This window comes from Gymnoscopelus microlampas (genome assembly GCF_963454915.1).
Source record: "Gymnoscopelus microlampas genome assembly, chromosome: 4".
Taxonomy (NCBI): Eukaryota; Metazoa; Chordata; class Actinopteri; order Myctophiformes; family Myctophidae; genus Gymnoscopelus; species Gymnoscopelus microlampas.
The window spans coordinates 30,841,796-30,856,725 of record NC_139941.1 but is presented as its reverse complement, the minus strand read 5'-3'; the positions used below and the strand labels follow the sequence as shown (position 1 = coordinate 30,856,725).

Below are 14,930 nucleotides of genomic sequence, written 5' to 3'. Positions count from 1 at the left end.
GGGGATCATACTGATGATTGCCACTGCACCTGCTCTGATCAGATGTACAGACAGAGAGAGAGAGAGAGAGAGAGAGAGAGAGAGAGAGAGAGAGAGAGAGAGAGAGAGAGAGAGAGAGAGAGAGAGAGGAGGGGGGGGGGGGGGGGGGGGGGGGGGGGTAGTGGGACTGAGAGAGGTTGAGATTGAGAAAACAAGAGCATTTGGTGAGTGTCTTGGCTTGTGGTCCAGCACATGCCTAGTTGTTTCAGTCTGTGTTTTGTTTGTGTCTGAGGGCTGCATGCCTCCCCCAGGAAGGGGTGCTGCTGAAAATGGATCACTCATGCGGCACAGGGGGAAGAGAGAGGGAGGAGAGAGGAAGAGGAGGACTGAGGGAAAGAGAGAGAGAGAGAATGAGAAAGGGAGAAAGAGAGGGGGGATGGTAGAGGGAGAGAGATGGAGAGAGAGAGAGAGAGAGAGAGAGAGAGAGAGAGAGAGAGAGAGAGAGAGAGAGAGAGAGAGAGAGAGAGAGAGAGAGAGAGAGAGAAATCTTTCTGCGGCAAATCTTCTACCTTTATTAAGCAGGCATCTCAACACTCTGGTCAGGAAAGTGCATCTCACACACAGGTTTAGATCCTCATCTAGAGTACAGGCTGCTATTCGAGCCTTACTGTATAATTGTGACCATAAACACAAGCACAGAACCAGCAATCACATGAAATCTAATAATGAAGGGGCTCCTGGTCCTCCATTGAATCAGTCTGAGTAAAGAGGAGAAAGGTCTGCATGCCCGAGCTGGAGGCATAGCAACAAATGACACCAACCCACTCTCAGCATGACACCAGTGGCACGGCACCGTGCAAATTGAGAGACCACTTTAACCATTTAAAGCATCACATGGGTTTTTCTTTTCCTTTTTCCTTTTTTCTCCGCCTACAATGACATGCCCAAAATTGGGACGGCTGGGTTAAAGCGGTTAAAAAATATTTTGTATGGGAGGATCTCCTCCTAATACAAAATCGTTTTGGCCAACCTAATGTGTAAAAAAGGTACATTTTTGCAAGAATTTCCTGCAACCTGTGGCAATAAATAGAAGCATATCTCCAAAAGAGGAGCATATCTCAGTGACAGGTCTTAAAGCATGATAGCTGAGTTGCAGTAATACAAACCCACCCAGACTGTACAGCACACACACACACACACACACACACACACACACACACACACACACACAGACAGACAGACAATCTTCATAGGAAGTATATAGTGACTTTCCCAGAACTAATCAGCACCCCCCCCCCCCCCGCCCCTATTCAATTCTCACACAAACTGACACACAAATACTGAACATGCTATTAACTATTAGCCACAGTGTTTATCACAGTGCTCCAACCAAAACACCTACAACTTCTAATCATTCAACATTTAAACAACTACCATGTAAAAAATGTAGGAAAAATACCCAGTATATACTGTGTCTTTCTAGTTGGTATTCTAATCTGCTCTGTGTCACATTAAAACCCATTCATTTACTCACAGTGGCTAAGCTGTCTTGGTCAGTCATAGTTTCTCCCTCTTCTTACGACCATACTCTCTCTCTCTCTCTCTCTCTCTCTCTCTCTCTCTCATTCACTTTTACTTCAAGAGGAAATTTCACCCAATCCCCTCCCTCCAGACTGTTACAGGACAGCAAACTGACCACAAAACACCTCCAATCCTTTCACTTCCATGTCCTATACACACAAGCATGCATGCACAGTGCACACGCACACGCACACGCACCCGCACACACACACACACACACACACACACACACACACACACACACACACACACACACACACACACACACACACACACACACACACACACTTATCCCCAATACAGAAATAGACACCATTTCAACATCTTTAATGACTCTGTTTGCAGATGCATGCAAACAGACACATTGTGTGTTGAAAGATGCACATATATGTGTGTGTGTGTGTGTGTGTGTGTGTGTGTGTGTGTGTGTGTGTGTGTGTGTGTGTGTGTGTGTGTGTGTGTGTGTGTGTGTGTGTGTGTGTGTGTGTGTGTGTGTGTGTGTGTGCGCACCCGTAGGCCTGAGAAGCCAATTATCCTCAAAGAGGCCTACACAGTAACTGTTAATGTAGCCAATTGTAACTCTGAGTGACCAAAATGCAACTATAAATGGACCCATAACAGTCAGGATTTGCCCACATATGATGCTTCATATTGAATCCATCATGGTGCAGATACTAATTCAGTTGACTCTTGCACCAGGCAGTTTCAAATGTTTGCAGACTGTGCCATGGTGATGCAGGGAAAACGCACATGCACGCACGCGCACGCGCACGCGCACACACACACACACACACACACACACACACACACACACACACACACACACACACACACACACACACAATCCATCGTCACAGAGCAAATGGTGCCATTGTAGCACCATGGTGACCATAGCTGAGGCCCCTCTGATGGCCTCTCAACCTCTTGGGCTCAAGCAACTCCACCCCCAACAAGAGCAATCCGCTGCCGTTAAGCAGATGTACTGCTGGACACACTGTAGATTCCACCACAGGAGGCAGCTCAAAGTCAACCTGTTTACAGCCAGGTAAATATGTTCAAGTGGTCAACAAATGTGCAATAGGGTCATCTGTTGAAATGGGTATTAGACCAGCTACTTGTCACAGTGTCCATCAACATTAGCCTCCTTTCAAAAGGCATGTAGCTCAACATGGGTTCAGGCCAGGTCTAAGCTCTGTAATAAAGAAAGTGCAATGTTTCATTGCATGTGAACATGGACAAACAGAAATGTAGAACAGTACTACTGAATGGAACATACATCTGTGCATGCTCGTGTGCATGTGCGTGCTTGTGTGTTGAGGAGAGCTCAATGTGTGGTCCACTGAGATAAGGGCATAGGAGGCCCACACCCAGCCTAAAGCATAGTCAGATACGCATGCCCCCCCCCCCACATACACACGTGTTTGCGTAACTCATAGCAGCCTAAAAATGCTCAGTGGTGACTCTACATTCGCTACATTCCAGTGTGATTTAGATGAATGTGACTCTTCCTTATTGGTCCCACAGAGACAGGACAGGCTTTGGGCTATGGGGCTGAGGGGAGCTGAGCGAGCACATTAATCATACTGTTTGGAGCCAAAGAAACAGACAATGACCTGCTCGTCAGCACTAACATTAACATGAGCAATACCAACAACACATGCTGTAGCGGAGTAGGTCCTCAGGCTTGTTGCTGGGCATCTCTCCCACACAGTGAAGTCCTCAGTGTTAATTGATCCATTTGCTTCCTTTTTTCCTTCTACACCAAATGTCTTCGTTCATTCAGTTAAATTAACACTGAGGATTTTACTGTCCTAAGGCTCAGTATTACAGAGGAGAATTCATCCCTCATCACATTACGGAAAATCCCCTGGTCTTACTTCCATTTTTCACCCTCCCTTCTCTTACAGTACTTAATCTGTTATCAATTCCTTCCCTCCTCTCCCTCTGCGTCCCGGTGCTCCTTTCATTCCTCCACCTCCGTACGTCTCCCTCACTCACTAGCTTAATCTGCTAGTACTGCAGCACTCAATGACATCATCTCCTCGCAGCTAGACTGCAGTGTGAGAAAAACCAGTGTGTGTGTGTGTGTGTGTGTGTGTGTGTGTGTGTGTGTGTGTGTGTGTGTGTGTGTGTGTGTGTGTGTGTGTGTGTGTGCGTGCATGAACAGAATTGAGTTTCACACACAAGATTAGCATCCAAGGCATGAGAATTCTCACCCAGGGAATACTGTTTCTCACTGTAGTAATAAGTGTGACACCTGAGGGATGATTATTTTCACACAGAGTGTGTGTGTGTGTGTGAGTGCGCGTGTGTGTGTGTGTGTGTGTGTGTGTGTGTGTGTGTGTGTGTGTGTGTGTGTGTGTGTGTGTGTGTGTGTGTGTGTGTGTGTGTGTGTGTGCGTGCGTGCGTGCGTGTGTGTGTGTGCGTGCGCACTCGTGCATAAGCATGTGTGTGCGCACGTGTGTGTGATTTTGTGTGATGAATTGAATGCTCAGTTAGAGATGGGACGGAGTGAGTGTGTTTTGAGGAGCAGTACATTGATGTAGGTGAGTAGGGAGTGGAGAAACAGTATGAAGCTGTCTTGTCAGTGTCTCGTTCCCCATGGACGGGCACAAGGGCTGCAGGACATTCGCTTTTGTCGGGCAGAAACCTCGTATCTCCATATTTCAACCGTATTCAAACGTTTTTTGTTTTTGTTTCCGTAAATTAATGCCCTACTTCATCATACAACAGTGTCACAGAAAAGGAGCAAAAATCTGCTCTTTTTGCTGTTTAAATAAAAAACAATTGTGAAAGTGAAAAAGTGAAAGTGGTTCTGTGGATTTTATAAATATGTAACCAAAGAAAAGTATCAACAAGAGCTTGTGACGAAATAATAACTACACTGGATCCTTTTTTCCCCCATTTTCTGAATAGTAACATACAAGGTTTCCACCGGACAGCGACGCATTGATCTTAAGGAAGCCACCCCTCCTCCGCTGATCCCCATAGATATCTATGTGTAGCTGAACCATACAGTACAGCTCCAACCACTGACCTGCTCCCAGTGGATGGAACCACCATTGGTGAGTCTGCACTCTACAAGGGCTGGAGTACACAATGATACATTAACACTGGTGAATTAATCCAAGTGAGCAATGCTCGTTGAAAGGACAAGGTTAGCATACTGTATATATGTGGGCGTGCATGCGTGATAGATAGATAGATAGATACGCACATAACATTTCAAGTCAAATTACATAATCTTTTAATTACTAAACCAGCTAAATCAAATACTAAAAATATCAATATAAAAGCAATGGTTAAAATTGCTGTTGTAGGTTTCTTTTGATTACATCACAGATTAGAACCTTGGTTATCTGATTTCAACGGAGAAGGATAACAAACATCTTCATAACTTCCTAACTCAACATCACAGGAATATGATAGTATGCTTTTGGACCGGGTATCACTTTAAGTTAGCTTACAAACTTGAGGAAAACATATTATTTTGTTTGTTCAAAAGTTATTTTTACATGCATATTACTTACATACACAGTTTGTGCATGCCTACGCATTTGCACACAAATAGATACATGTGTGTACGCACGCATTATGGAACACTATGAATTTGCAAGCACAGCACCAGGTGCAAATCATAAATATTTGAAGTGGCGGCGAAGCACACAGCAAAGAGGTGAATTTGAGGTGCAGAAATGTAGCTGATTTAAAAATATTTTTTGAATTGCATTCATGTGCCTTTACATATAATAATATAACATATACATATATATATTCTGCCATCTTTACCTTGAATCAGAATGTCTTCATACACACAATATGATTGGACATTTTCTGTCCAGGTCATAAAGCACTGGATGCAAATCAAATCCCTTCAGCATGGGGTTTAAACAGCTATCTCATCTCCTGATCTTGCTGACTTGCATTTGTTCTAGAAATTGATTTCCTTTTTTTCTTTTTACATCCCTCTGGCCTCACATCCCTCCCTTCATCTTTCAAATGTTAGAAGTGGTTGTATAGCCAAGGTGCTGTTTCCGCCCATAGTGATGTAGTAAGTATAGAGTCAGTCTGCCTGAGGCCCCTGGGATCCTTCAGCAACCATATGGACACATTTACAGGAAGCTCTGAGGTGGAGCTGTTAAATCCACTCCCACTCATCACCGTTGGTCTGTCTGTCCATCCATCTGTCTTTTTTTCTCCATATATGCTTCCACCCGCTGTATCTGGCAAAGAATCTTGTCCTAGTTTTATTATTTACCTTCTCACAGTCCCCACCTCCCTCTCTCCCCCCTCCCTCCCTCCCTGTATTCCACTGCTTCTCCCCTTCTCACTCACTGATTGTCTCTTTATATATATGTATACACCCCCATTCTGGCCTCCACAGTTGTAGATGAGATTGTCATGGTTATTGAATTCTTTTGTGGAGCGATAAAGCGAGACAGAGCCATAGAGTGGTATAGGAGCTAGGGTGTGGGGGAGAGTGGTGGTAAACATACTGTGTTTTATTTAATGAATCAAAAGTAATTAAACCAAATAGAGTAGGTGGGAGATAATGAATTTACATAGACAGGACTTGTACAAAATTAAAATGTGCGTAAAATTTCTGCTCCTAAATTGCTTGTGCTGCAGATGTTTGGGTGTAAACATGGCCACTGGCAAGACATTTGAGAGATATGGCCTGTTGCCATCTGTGAAATCAAGGGCATAACAGTTAAACTAAAGTTCAGGTCTATACTGGTAACTAAATATAACAACAGTGCTGGACCAAATAAAGACCACAGAAAACCCTGTAAACTAGTGCAGTTGTCTTGAGCAGTTGCCAGTTGCTTCAGCCTCAGTTATATGGGTTTGAAACTAACAACTCAGATGAGCATCGGGCAGTTTCTTTGTTAGGAATGTTTTGCTTAAGGCGCTTGGGTGGCACAGGGGTAAAGTACCTGCCCACCACCGCGGCGCTACTGTAAGTCTAGGGGTTCAAATCCACTGCGATGCATCTGGCCGAGTGTCTATATGAACACATTTGGCTGTGTTATGGGGAGGGAAGCCGGGTGGGGAGGTTGATCTTTGTCACTGCACATACTCCTACAGGCTGGGGTTGCGCCTGTCCACAGGGAATGTTGAGCGGGAGGAGTAGGAGAGAAGCACTACGTCCTCCCAATGGGGGCTCCTCACTGGCAGGTGAGCCAGTAAGGTAACAGCAGTCAGAGGAATTCATTGGCACATTGACTAAATCGGAGAAAAAAGCGGATTTCTTTTTGGCTACTCTCTTTTTTTTATTAATGTTTTGTTTTATTCTTGAAGGAATTAAACTGTTTGATAATGAAATACTAGACGCAATTACATTCCTGTATGCTTTAGAAATGACATTAAAACTCCAATGCGTTTTCCAACAACTGTGTTTCCCCCTCATATCAATGTGAGGTATACACATGCAGCTCTGAAGAGTTTGATCTCTAGATGGAAAGTCAGCACTGAACATTAATATCAACATAAATAATCCTTTTGGTGGTGGAGCTACCCATTTGTTTATACTGGGATCACTGCTGGGCATTTAACATGTTTAAATTTGCATTACAAGATTATGAGATTAATGTAATCTGATATGATATTGTAGTAAACTGACTACTTCACAGGAAGACGTCAGATTAAGTCCACCACATACAGTTGGTGAATTCTTATTTCTTCAGGTTGCATCATCTAGAACCTTGCATCTGTCTGCATTACTGTGCTAGCACTGGGAAGTGCCGCATCAGCAGCCTCACTCGGGTAAGTAAGGCCTGTTGTGTGTCACCAAATCTATTGGCCCAAAATAACTCAAAACTCTGAGAGTGTCAAAATGGACCAAAGGCATTACAGATCCATTTGGGTCCATGTTTAGGGATAGGTAGGTCCATTTAAGTTTTACACTCTCACAGTTAAATTACCACTGCATAATATACTAAGACCTTAGTGAAACCATAATAAAACAAACCATTAATGACCCACTAATCAGTGCACCGACCACCAAACATAATACTAGGTCAACATACAATCTGAATATCACGATTCACGCAGATAACCCAAGGAAGTCAGAAACAAGATTAGGGAGGAGGACAAAACAGGTTGCAAAGCCATGTATGTACACTGAAGATGCAGCTTGCTAATCTTTGACGCACACACATGAACAACTCCCTGAGATACTCCCAAGCAACCAAGCTCCCACCCCTCACGTTGCTATGGGAGGCAAAGTGTAATGAATTTAACGAAGAGTTCTGCTCTGGTTCTGCGTGTAGCGAACAATTAATTTAACAATTCTACTTATTTATTTTAAAGTTGATGTCCCTTTGCCTTACACTGTTAGTCTGGTGAAACCTTGAGAAAGGAGACTGTTTAGTATGAGTGACACATCACCTTCCTATTGAGCAGAGCCAGTGTTTACACTGAGTGGCATCATCATTTGCCCTCCATCCGTCACTCTCTCTCTCTCTTACTCTCTATCTCATTTTTCTCTGTCAGTTGCTAGTCAGAAAGGACAAGGGCATACTGAGGAATGAAAAGAAGACCAAACAGCAAGGTTCTGAGCAAGGGAGAAGTCTCTAAATAGCTATGTGTAGGGATAGAAAACAGAGAGCAGCATGGTGCCGAATTGGAACAGTGCAAACAGAGAAGCATGTGTGCTGAATAAAACATTAAGCCAAGAATCAAAACATTCAAATATGTTGAATATAACAATAATAATAATAATAATAATAATAATAATAATAATAATAATAATAATAATAATAATAACAACAACAACAACAACAACAACAACAATAACAATAATAGTAATAATAATAATAACAATAACAATAACAATAATAACAATAACAATAATAAACAATAATAATAATTTATAATAATAAACAGGAAAAAGCAATCGAATGGCTAGAGACGAAGATAAGACTGTATAAGGGAATCAGACAGAGAGAAAGAGTAAGAGGTGAAAGAGATCTAGAGGTGAGCGGTGTAAGGGGGAATAAAAGGTGAGATGGAAAACAGAGCAGAGTTTCTAGTACTCACTCCAAAGGTGACAGTCTTGACTGGCATGCCTGTTGGCCCAGCAACTCTCCTTCTCTTCCCACTTCCCCGTCTTTTGCTCTGTTTCCTTTTTCCGCAAATATGCGACTGTCTTTCTGTTGCCCCCCTGCGAGTGCTGTGGCACTGGGCACAGAGACCCTGTCCCACGTAAACACACTCTCACACCCAGACAACCACACTTGAGTAAGCAGGGCCCTACGTAGTGGGAGGGGAGACAAGGGAGGGTGGGTGGTTGATGGGGGGGGGGGGGGGGGGGGGGGGCTTGAGGGGACGGGGGGCCCGGGGGTTTATCTCTAGAGGAATGCTGCCTGTATCTAAAGACGCACATTTCACACAGCCCAAAAACCTAATGGGAGCTCCTCACTCAGTATCAGTGTCTCACATGCCTACAACTTGCTAGACTACTACTCCTATCTTTTTTTGTCTATACGGGAAAACCCATAAGGGGTACATTTTTACACTTTAACTCTGGTTAAGAGTCATATTAATGCTCCAGGTTTATACTGTGCTCAGCTTCTTTAACCCGAGCACCCTGCTGCCCCCCCGCCCCCCCTGCCTCCTTTCACCTTTTCTCTGTTCTCGCTGCCACCAGCTTCTATCCTCCATGACACATTCTATTGCCCTCTCTCCATCTCCACCCGGTATACCCTGTTCCTATTTCCAACATGTTTTGTTGCTGCCCCCAGCTTGCTCCGTTTCACCCAAGCTTGATCCGTCTTTTCTGCTGTCCTTTCTCCCCCCTGCCACAAAACGCCCATCTCTCTGTCTCCTGTATGTTTTGTGACAACCAGACAATCTTCTTCCCCTGGACCGGGCTTTACCAGAATGGCATAATGTTACTGTGGAGAATGGTGTGTGTTTTTAGAGCGGGCCTGCTTCAGTCTGCGAGGTGACTTACAGTGACAAAGCGCATGGCGGGGTGGGATTGTGGGGTGGGGGGGGTGATTGGGGGGCTGACAATGGGCCAGACACATAGGGTGCGTGTGTGTGTGTGTGTGTGTGTGTGTGTGTGTGTGTGTGTGTGTGTGTGTGTGTGTGTGTGTGTGTGTGTGTGTGTGTGTGTGTGTGTGTGTGTGTGTGTGTGTGTGTGTGGGGGGCTCTTAGGGGCCAACCTCTCAAAAGGCTCTGCCTCTTTTAATAAAACGTCCGTCATTCCCCGGTCTGAAAAGGCCCCCTTTTCTCTCCCTCTCCCCTCCTCTCTCCCTCTCCTGGCTAAACGCTGGGAAAAGCACATCACTGCCAAAACCATGCAGAGAGATAAATGCTTGTAGGATAGGGGGGGAAGGTGGAGAGGGGGCAACAGACTACTCAGTGGCACTGGACCGTGACCTGGGCTAAAAACATCACGTGGGTCTGCTCTCCTGTCTACAGCCTCTGGTTTAGACAGTGGGTTAGAGTTCCTTTGCCAAAGAATGCAGGACATGCGGCTGTAGCTACTAATGTCCATGAAGACATGACAAATTAGCCTGTGGTCCTCAACTAAAAGGGATAGAACCTCTTCCCTCTGCTCTGTCCCATCTCCTTTGGCTCAGCCAGCAAAAGAGTGGTAAAGAACCAGGTAATGCAGGTAATATGACCTTTTCCTAGGTAAAGCAGGTAGTGACCGCGACTTTCTAGTAACAATCAAGTGTTGCTGATTACCGATTACAAAGTAATGGGTAAGACAAAAGCTACATTCTCATGTTTTAACCACCTAAAGGGATATTTCCCTTTCAAACATGTTTGTGGTAATTTTAACATCTACTCTAGCTTTTGTGAGCACCCCAGACAGTTTTTAAGTTGCTTGATTCAGTATTTAGATATTTGATATTCATGTTATCAGACGCGCCCCCTTCCTATACAAACCCCCCTTCCTGTAACTTAAAACTCCATGTTAACCATGATAGATACATCGAAAACACCTGTCCTTGGTTCTGGTGACTGATATTGTCCTTCTAATATGTGAGGGGGGAGGCAAAGCCACGCACCAAGTGTTTGGCCGTGGCATATCGTAGGCCCTCTGGTTTTGTAACAGGATTGTTTTGGGTTGAGGATAGACGTGCCCTCTGGACCCAGTCCCCTGCCCGTCCTGCCCCCCTTGTTGGCAGGATAAAGGACAGCAGCCGAACACGTGCTCTGCGTTGTAGGAGTTTATTGCCCATTTCCTGATGCTTCCTGAGACGGAGGCCAGAGTTGAAAACTGGGGTGGGGGGTTGGGGGGTTGGAGGCTGGGCTGTTGCCCCTGTCTCGACTCACTGTCTCTCACATTCGCAAAGTTATGTGTACACATGGGGTACAGCAGGGATCTTTATAAACTTGTTTTAAGTATCAAAACAATATTCCAAAAGGAAAAAATGATTGTGTTGCCCAGTAATATGTTGTATACATAGATTTGCTCAAAAGGGGACAGTCTGAGCAATATCCATGTAGTAAAGCATGAAAGCATGTAGGGGTTTTCAATGGATAAAATCAATTTAAGAATTGAAAATCTTGTCGGAAAAGGGCCTATATGAGAAGTTGCTTCATGGTCCAAGGAATCCAGGAGAATTTTGTTTTTTATTGTATGATCTATCGTTCAGAAGTTATAGGCCATGAGGCCTATTATAGCGCCACCGCGAGGAAGATTTGAAAAAATTGGAATGGAGGTACTTCTTTAGCTTACTGGGAGTGCGCATGGAAAGTTCCACTCTGATCGGTCCAGCGGTGCCTGAAATTAGCTGCTCATAGACACAGACAGACACACAGACAGACAGACACATGCACGGGGACAGGGGCGAAAACATAATTCCCGCCCCTGGCCCTTCCGGCCTGGTGGAGATGACTAAACTTCTGATATAAAAATGTCAGGTGAGGCTACGGTATTTCTGTTCAGGACAACAGCCCTCTAGTGGCAGGTTGAAGCACTGCAGTACTGACACGCTGCCACAGCTCTGCTCCGAAGAGACTGTGGGTAGGGCCGGGCAGATTACTGCAGCCCTGGCAATGCTCTATCAATCTCATACACTGACGCACACGCACACACACACACACACAGTGCCTCAGCCCCTCATACAAAGAACTCACCTGGTCCTCCTAACAGGAGTGTTTTACCTCATCATTCAAAGTTGCTGGATGTTGTATGTATTATATGCATTCAAGCACGCACACAGACACATGGACAAACAGAAAGACACGCACGCACGCGCACACACACACACACACACACACACACACACACACACACACACAAAAACAGATGCACACATACAGTACAGTGTGACCTGTGACAGATCAAATTGAAGCATTAGAAATACTGAGAGAAGAGTAGAGTAAAGAAGAAAGGCGAAAAAAGAAAGGCAATTGAGAGGAGCGACAGCAGCAATATATCAGAAGCTGTACAGGGTCCATTAGTCTTTAGATAGGTAGGGGTGAGAAGAGAGCATTGGCAGCTCTCTCAATGTCTCTGTCTACGACTCATATCTAAGTGCATTAGAACATGGACTCATTAAAAGAAGGGTTTTACGAATTGATGTCAACTCTACTCATCAAAGAAAAGGGATAGAGAAAAAAAGGATAAAACATAGACACATGTAGGCTACGCTATGTGTTGTGATACAGTATGTGTTGTTCAGCATGCTGATTTGGCACGGGTTGTTGTATATGTGCATTTAAGCAAATGGAGGCATTTGTGCACCGCAGAACCTATAAGTTGTGCAGTTCAATTAATTTTACTTCCCTTCATTGCAGCCCAGTACTGTATGTTATGCTGCTTTAAGTAACAGGCAGGTGGAACAGGCAGACAGACAGACAGGCTCCCACTGCACTGCACCAACTAGACTGCAGTTGGGCAGGCTGGCACAACACACAGACTGTTATCGTCTGTGCAGCAGACAGGAAGTCTATGGATGCAATTGGTGACACGGGCATGAGAGCCCTTTTGCACAGGAGCCGTTTGACCAGCCTGAGAGAAGGAGGAAGGGAGAGGTAAAGAATGAAGGAGGTGATGTATGCAGGGAGGAGCCCAGGCAGTCAGACCATAATTCAATCACTGTGTTTATTAGGTGCAGAGCCAGAGTGCTCCCAGACTCCAGACTCCATTCAAACCTAATGCACTGCTCTGAAACTATCTGATACAGGCTTCTCCATGCCATACTGGACCTGCAGTTGACCTGTTAGTGCCACCATGACTCCGCTAAAGCCTGGCATAATGTGATGCGATGACAAGAAGTCACAGTTGCCTTTGAGGAAGAAGCAGAGTACAGCAGACTGCGGTACAGTAGTTCCCTGCAGCATAAAAAAAAAACGTTCACAAGTGAAACCAGTAGGAATGGTGACATTCTCCACTGGCTACACTGCAGTGTAATCTTCTCTGTGCTTGGTGTTTTGATGTCTATATATTTTCGTCAGGCTGTGTGTGTGTGTGTGTGTGTGTGTGTGTGTGTGTGTGTGTGTGTGTGTGTGTGTGTGTGTGTGTGTGTGTGTGTGTGTGTGTGTGCTACTGTCAAGGCTAGATGTACAGGCGATATGGGAAGCCGATCACTGCAACCTGTCTCTATGCATCACTAAGCTTATCTCTCAACCCCTGGTCACACATGGGAAGCAAGGGAATGAAGAGATGGGGGAACAGATGGATGCAGAGAGCAAGAGGTACATGACACAGCGGAAAGGTGGGTGGATATCTTGGCCAACACCGCAGCAGCAGAACAATAAATTAATGTGCCCCGGGATGTGGATTGAGTGTGTGCCTTTATGGATGTGTGTGTGTGTGTGTGTGTGTGTGTGTGTGTGTGTGTGTGTGTGTGTGTGTGTGTGTGTGTGTGTGTGTGTGTGTGTGTGTGTGTGTGTGTGTGTGTGTGTGTGTGTGTGTGTGTGTGTGTGTGTGTGTGTGTGTGTGCGTTCTAGACGTCTTGTTGACAGTGCGATGGCATCTTCATCTGCACTGTTGATGCTGAGTCAGTCCATGAATCCTCTGTCACACATCCTTCCCTCCCTCCTTCCTTCCCTCCTCTGACTCACTTCTCCCTTGACTAATCATTCCATCATCATCTGAACCATGCAGAGAGCGCAGAACAGCCCTGACAGTCACTGGGAAAACTAACGCTACAATACACAGTAAATTCTCAGTGTTATATTAACTCTTGAGTGTGTACAAATGCCACACTCTCCGAGTTACAAATTGTTAAATTAACACTTTTGTAGGATTTTACTGTGTAAAAGGACTATACTTGGAAAATGATACATCCTAAAGCAGAATAATGCTCAATATAGAGCTGCTTGATGGATTTGTTATGCCTCATAATCATAACTACTGTAAGTCAATATTTGTCTGTGGAGAGTGGGGTGTTGATAAATTAAAGTTGAGAGATGCTCTCATCGATCAAGGACAGCTTGCAGGTGGACTGTAGACCTGACAGAAATCACTCCATCAGACCATGTGTGCAACCTCCCTATTCTGTCTCCTTAACCACTTAAACACAAAAATATTCTTATTTCAATAATAGCAGATTTACAAGCCGAGTCATGATGCGACGTGATGTGAGCTTGTAGATCTGCTATTTTAGAAAAATGGAAAATAATCGTTATGGTATTTCCTTTTTCACCAACTAGAGGTTTGGGCCGCTTACGCAGCCTTCACATTGCACTGCCGATCCGACTAATATGTATGAGTCATAGTGTTGGGGCTTTGTCAGAGTACCCGTTGTACCTGTCTGTCTGTGTCCCTTTTGAGCCCATATGGAGATGTCTGTATCTGTTATTCCTTTTCCCTTTTATGCCCATATGGAGATCCCTGATGTCATCAGTATATGCCAATATATTGGAATGCCCATATACTGGGCATATTGGTTGGATCGGCGGTTCAACAACTGGATATCCAACTTACTCGACGGCAGACACCGCACACCCTCGAGTCATTGCCCCTGCACACGCCGAGTTTGAAGACGGTCTGTCCCATATATGCATATATATGTGCATAGCGGTCGGATCCCTTGTCCCTTTAATGCCCATATTAATGTCCATATTTGGGCATAGCTGCATATTGGGAACTCCTCATATGGTTATGGCTGGTTATGGTTACGCCCTCCCATTAGCCAATTTTAATATGACAAGCCCAAAGTTGGGATGCCATGGTTAAAGTGGTTAAAGGTAGATATAGCAAACACACACATACTCGTAGAGCTACATACAAACACTCACGCGCGCACACACTTACAAACAGTACATACACACTCAAACACACGAACATTATGCAACACACCCTTGCTCTGGCATACACATACCATGCGCATTCATCTAATTCACATGCACATGCACTCATGCATGCACATTGATAATTTCTCTCCCTCACTCACACA

At 44.7% G+C, this 14,930-nt stretch overlaps 1 protein-coding gene across 6 annotated transcripts in view; it reads right to left on the bottom strand.

Annotated features, from left to right (window-relative positions):
- ank1a (ankyrin 1, erythrocytic a) overlaps nt 1–8,760 on the bottom strand; it is a 55,268-nt gene extending 46,508 nt beyond the window's left edge. For all 6 annotated transcript variants that reach the window (XM_084054510.1, XM_084054511.1, XM_084054512.1 and 3 more), the window contains exon 1: nt 8,602–8,760. In XM_084054510.1, coding sequence (XP_083910636.1) covers nt 8,602–8,628 — 27 coding nt within the window. In that variant the 5' untranslated portion in view covers nt 8,629–8,760. The remainder of the gene's footprint in view (nt 1–8,601) is intronic.
- Nucleotides 8,761–14,930: the final 6,170 nt, after the last annotated feature.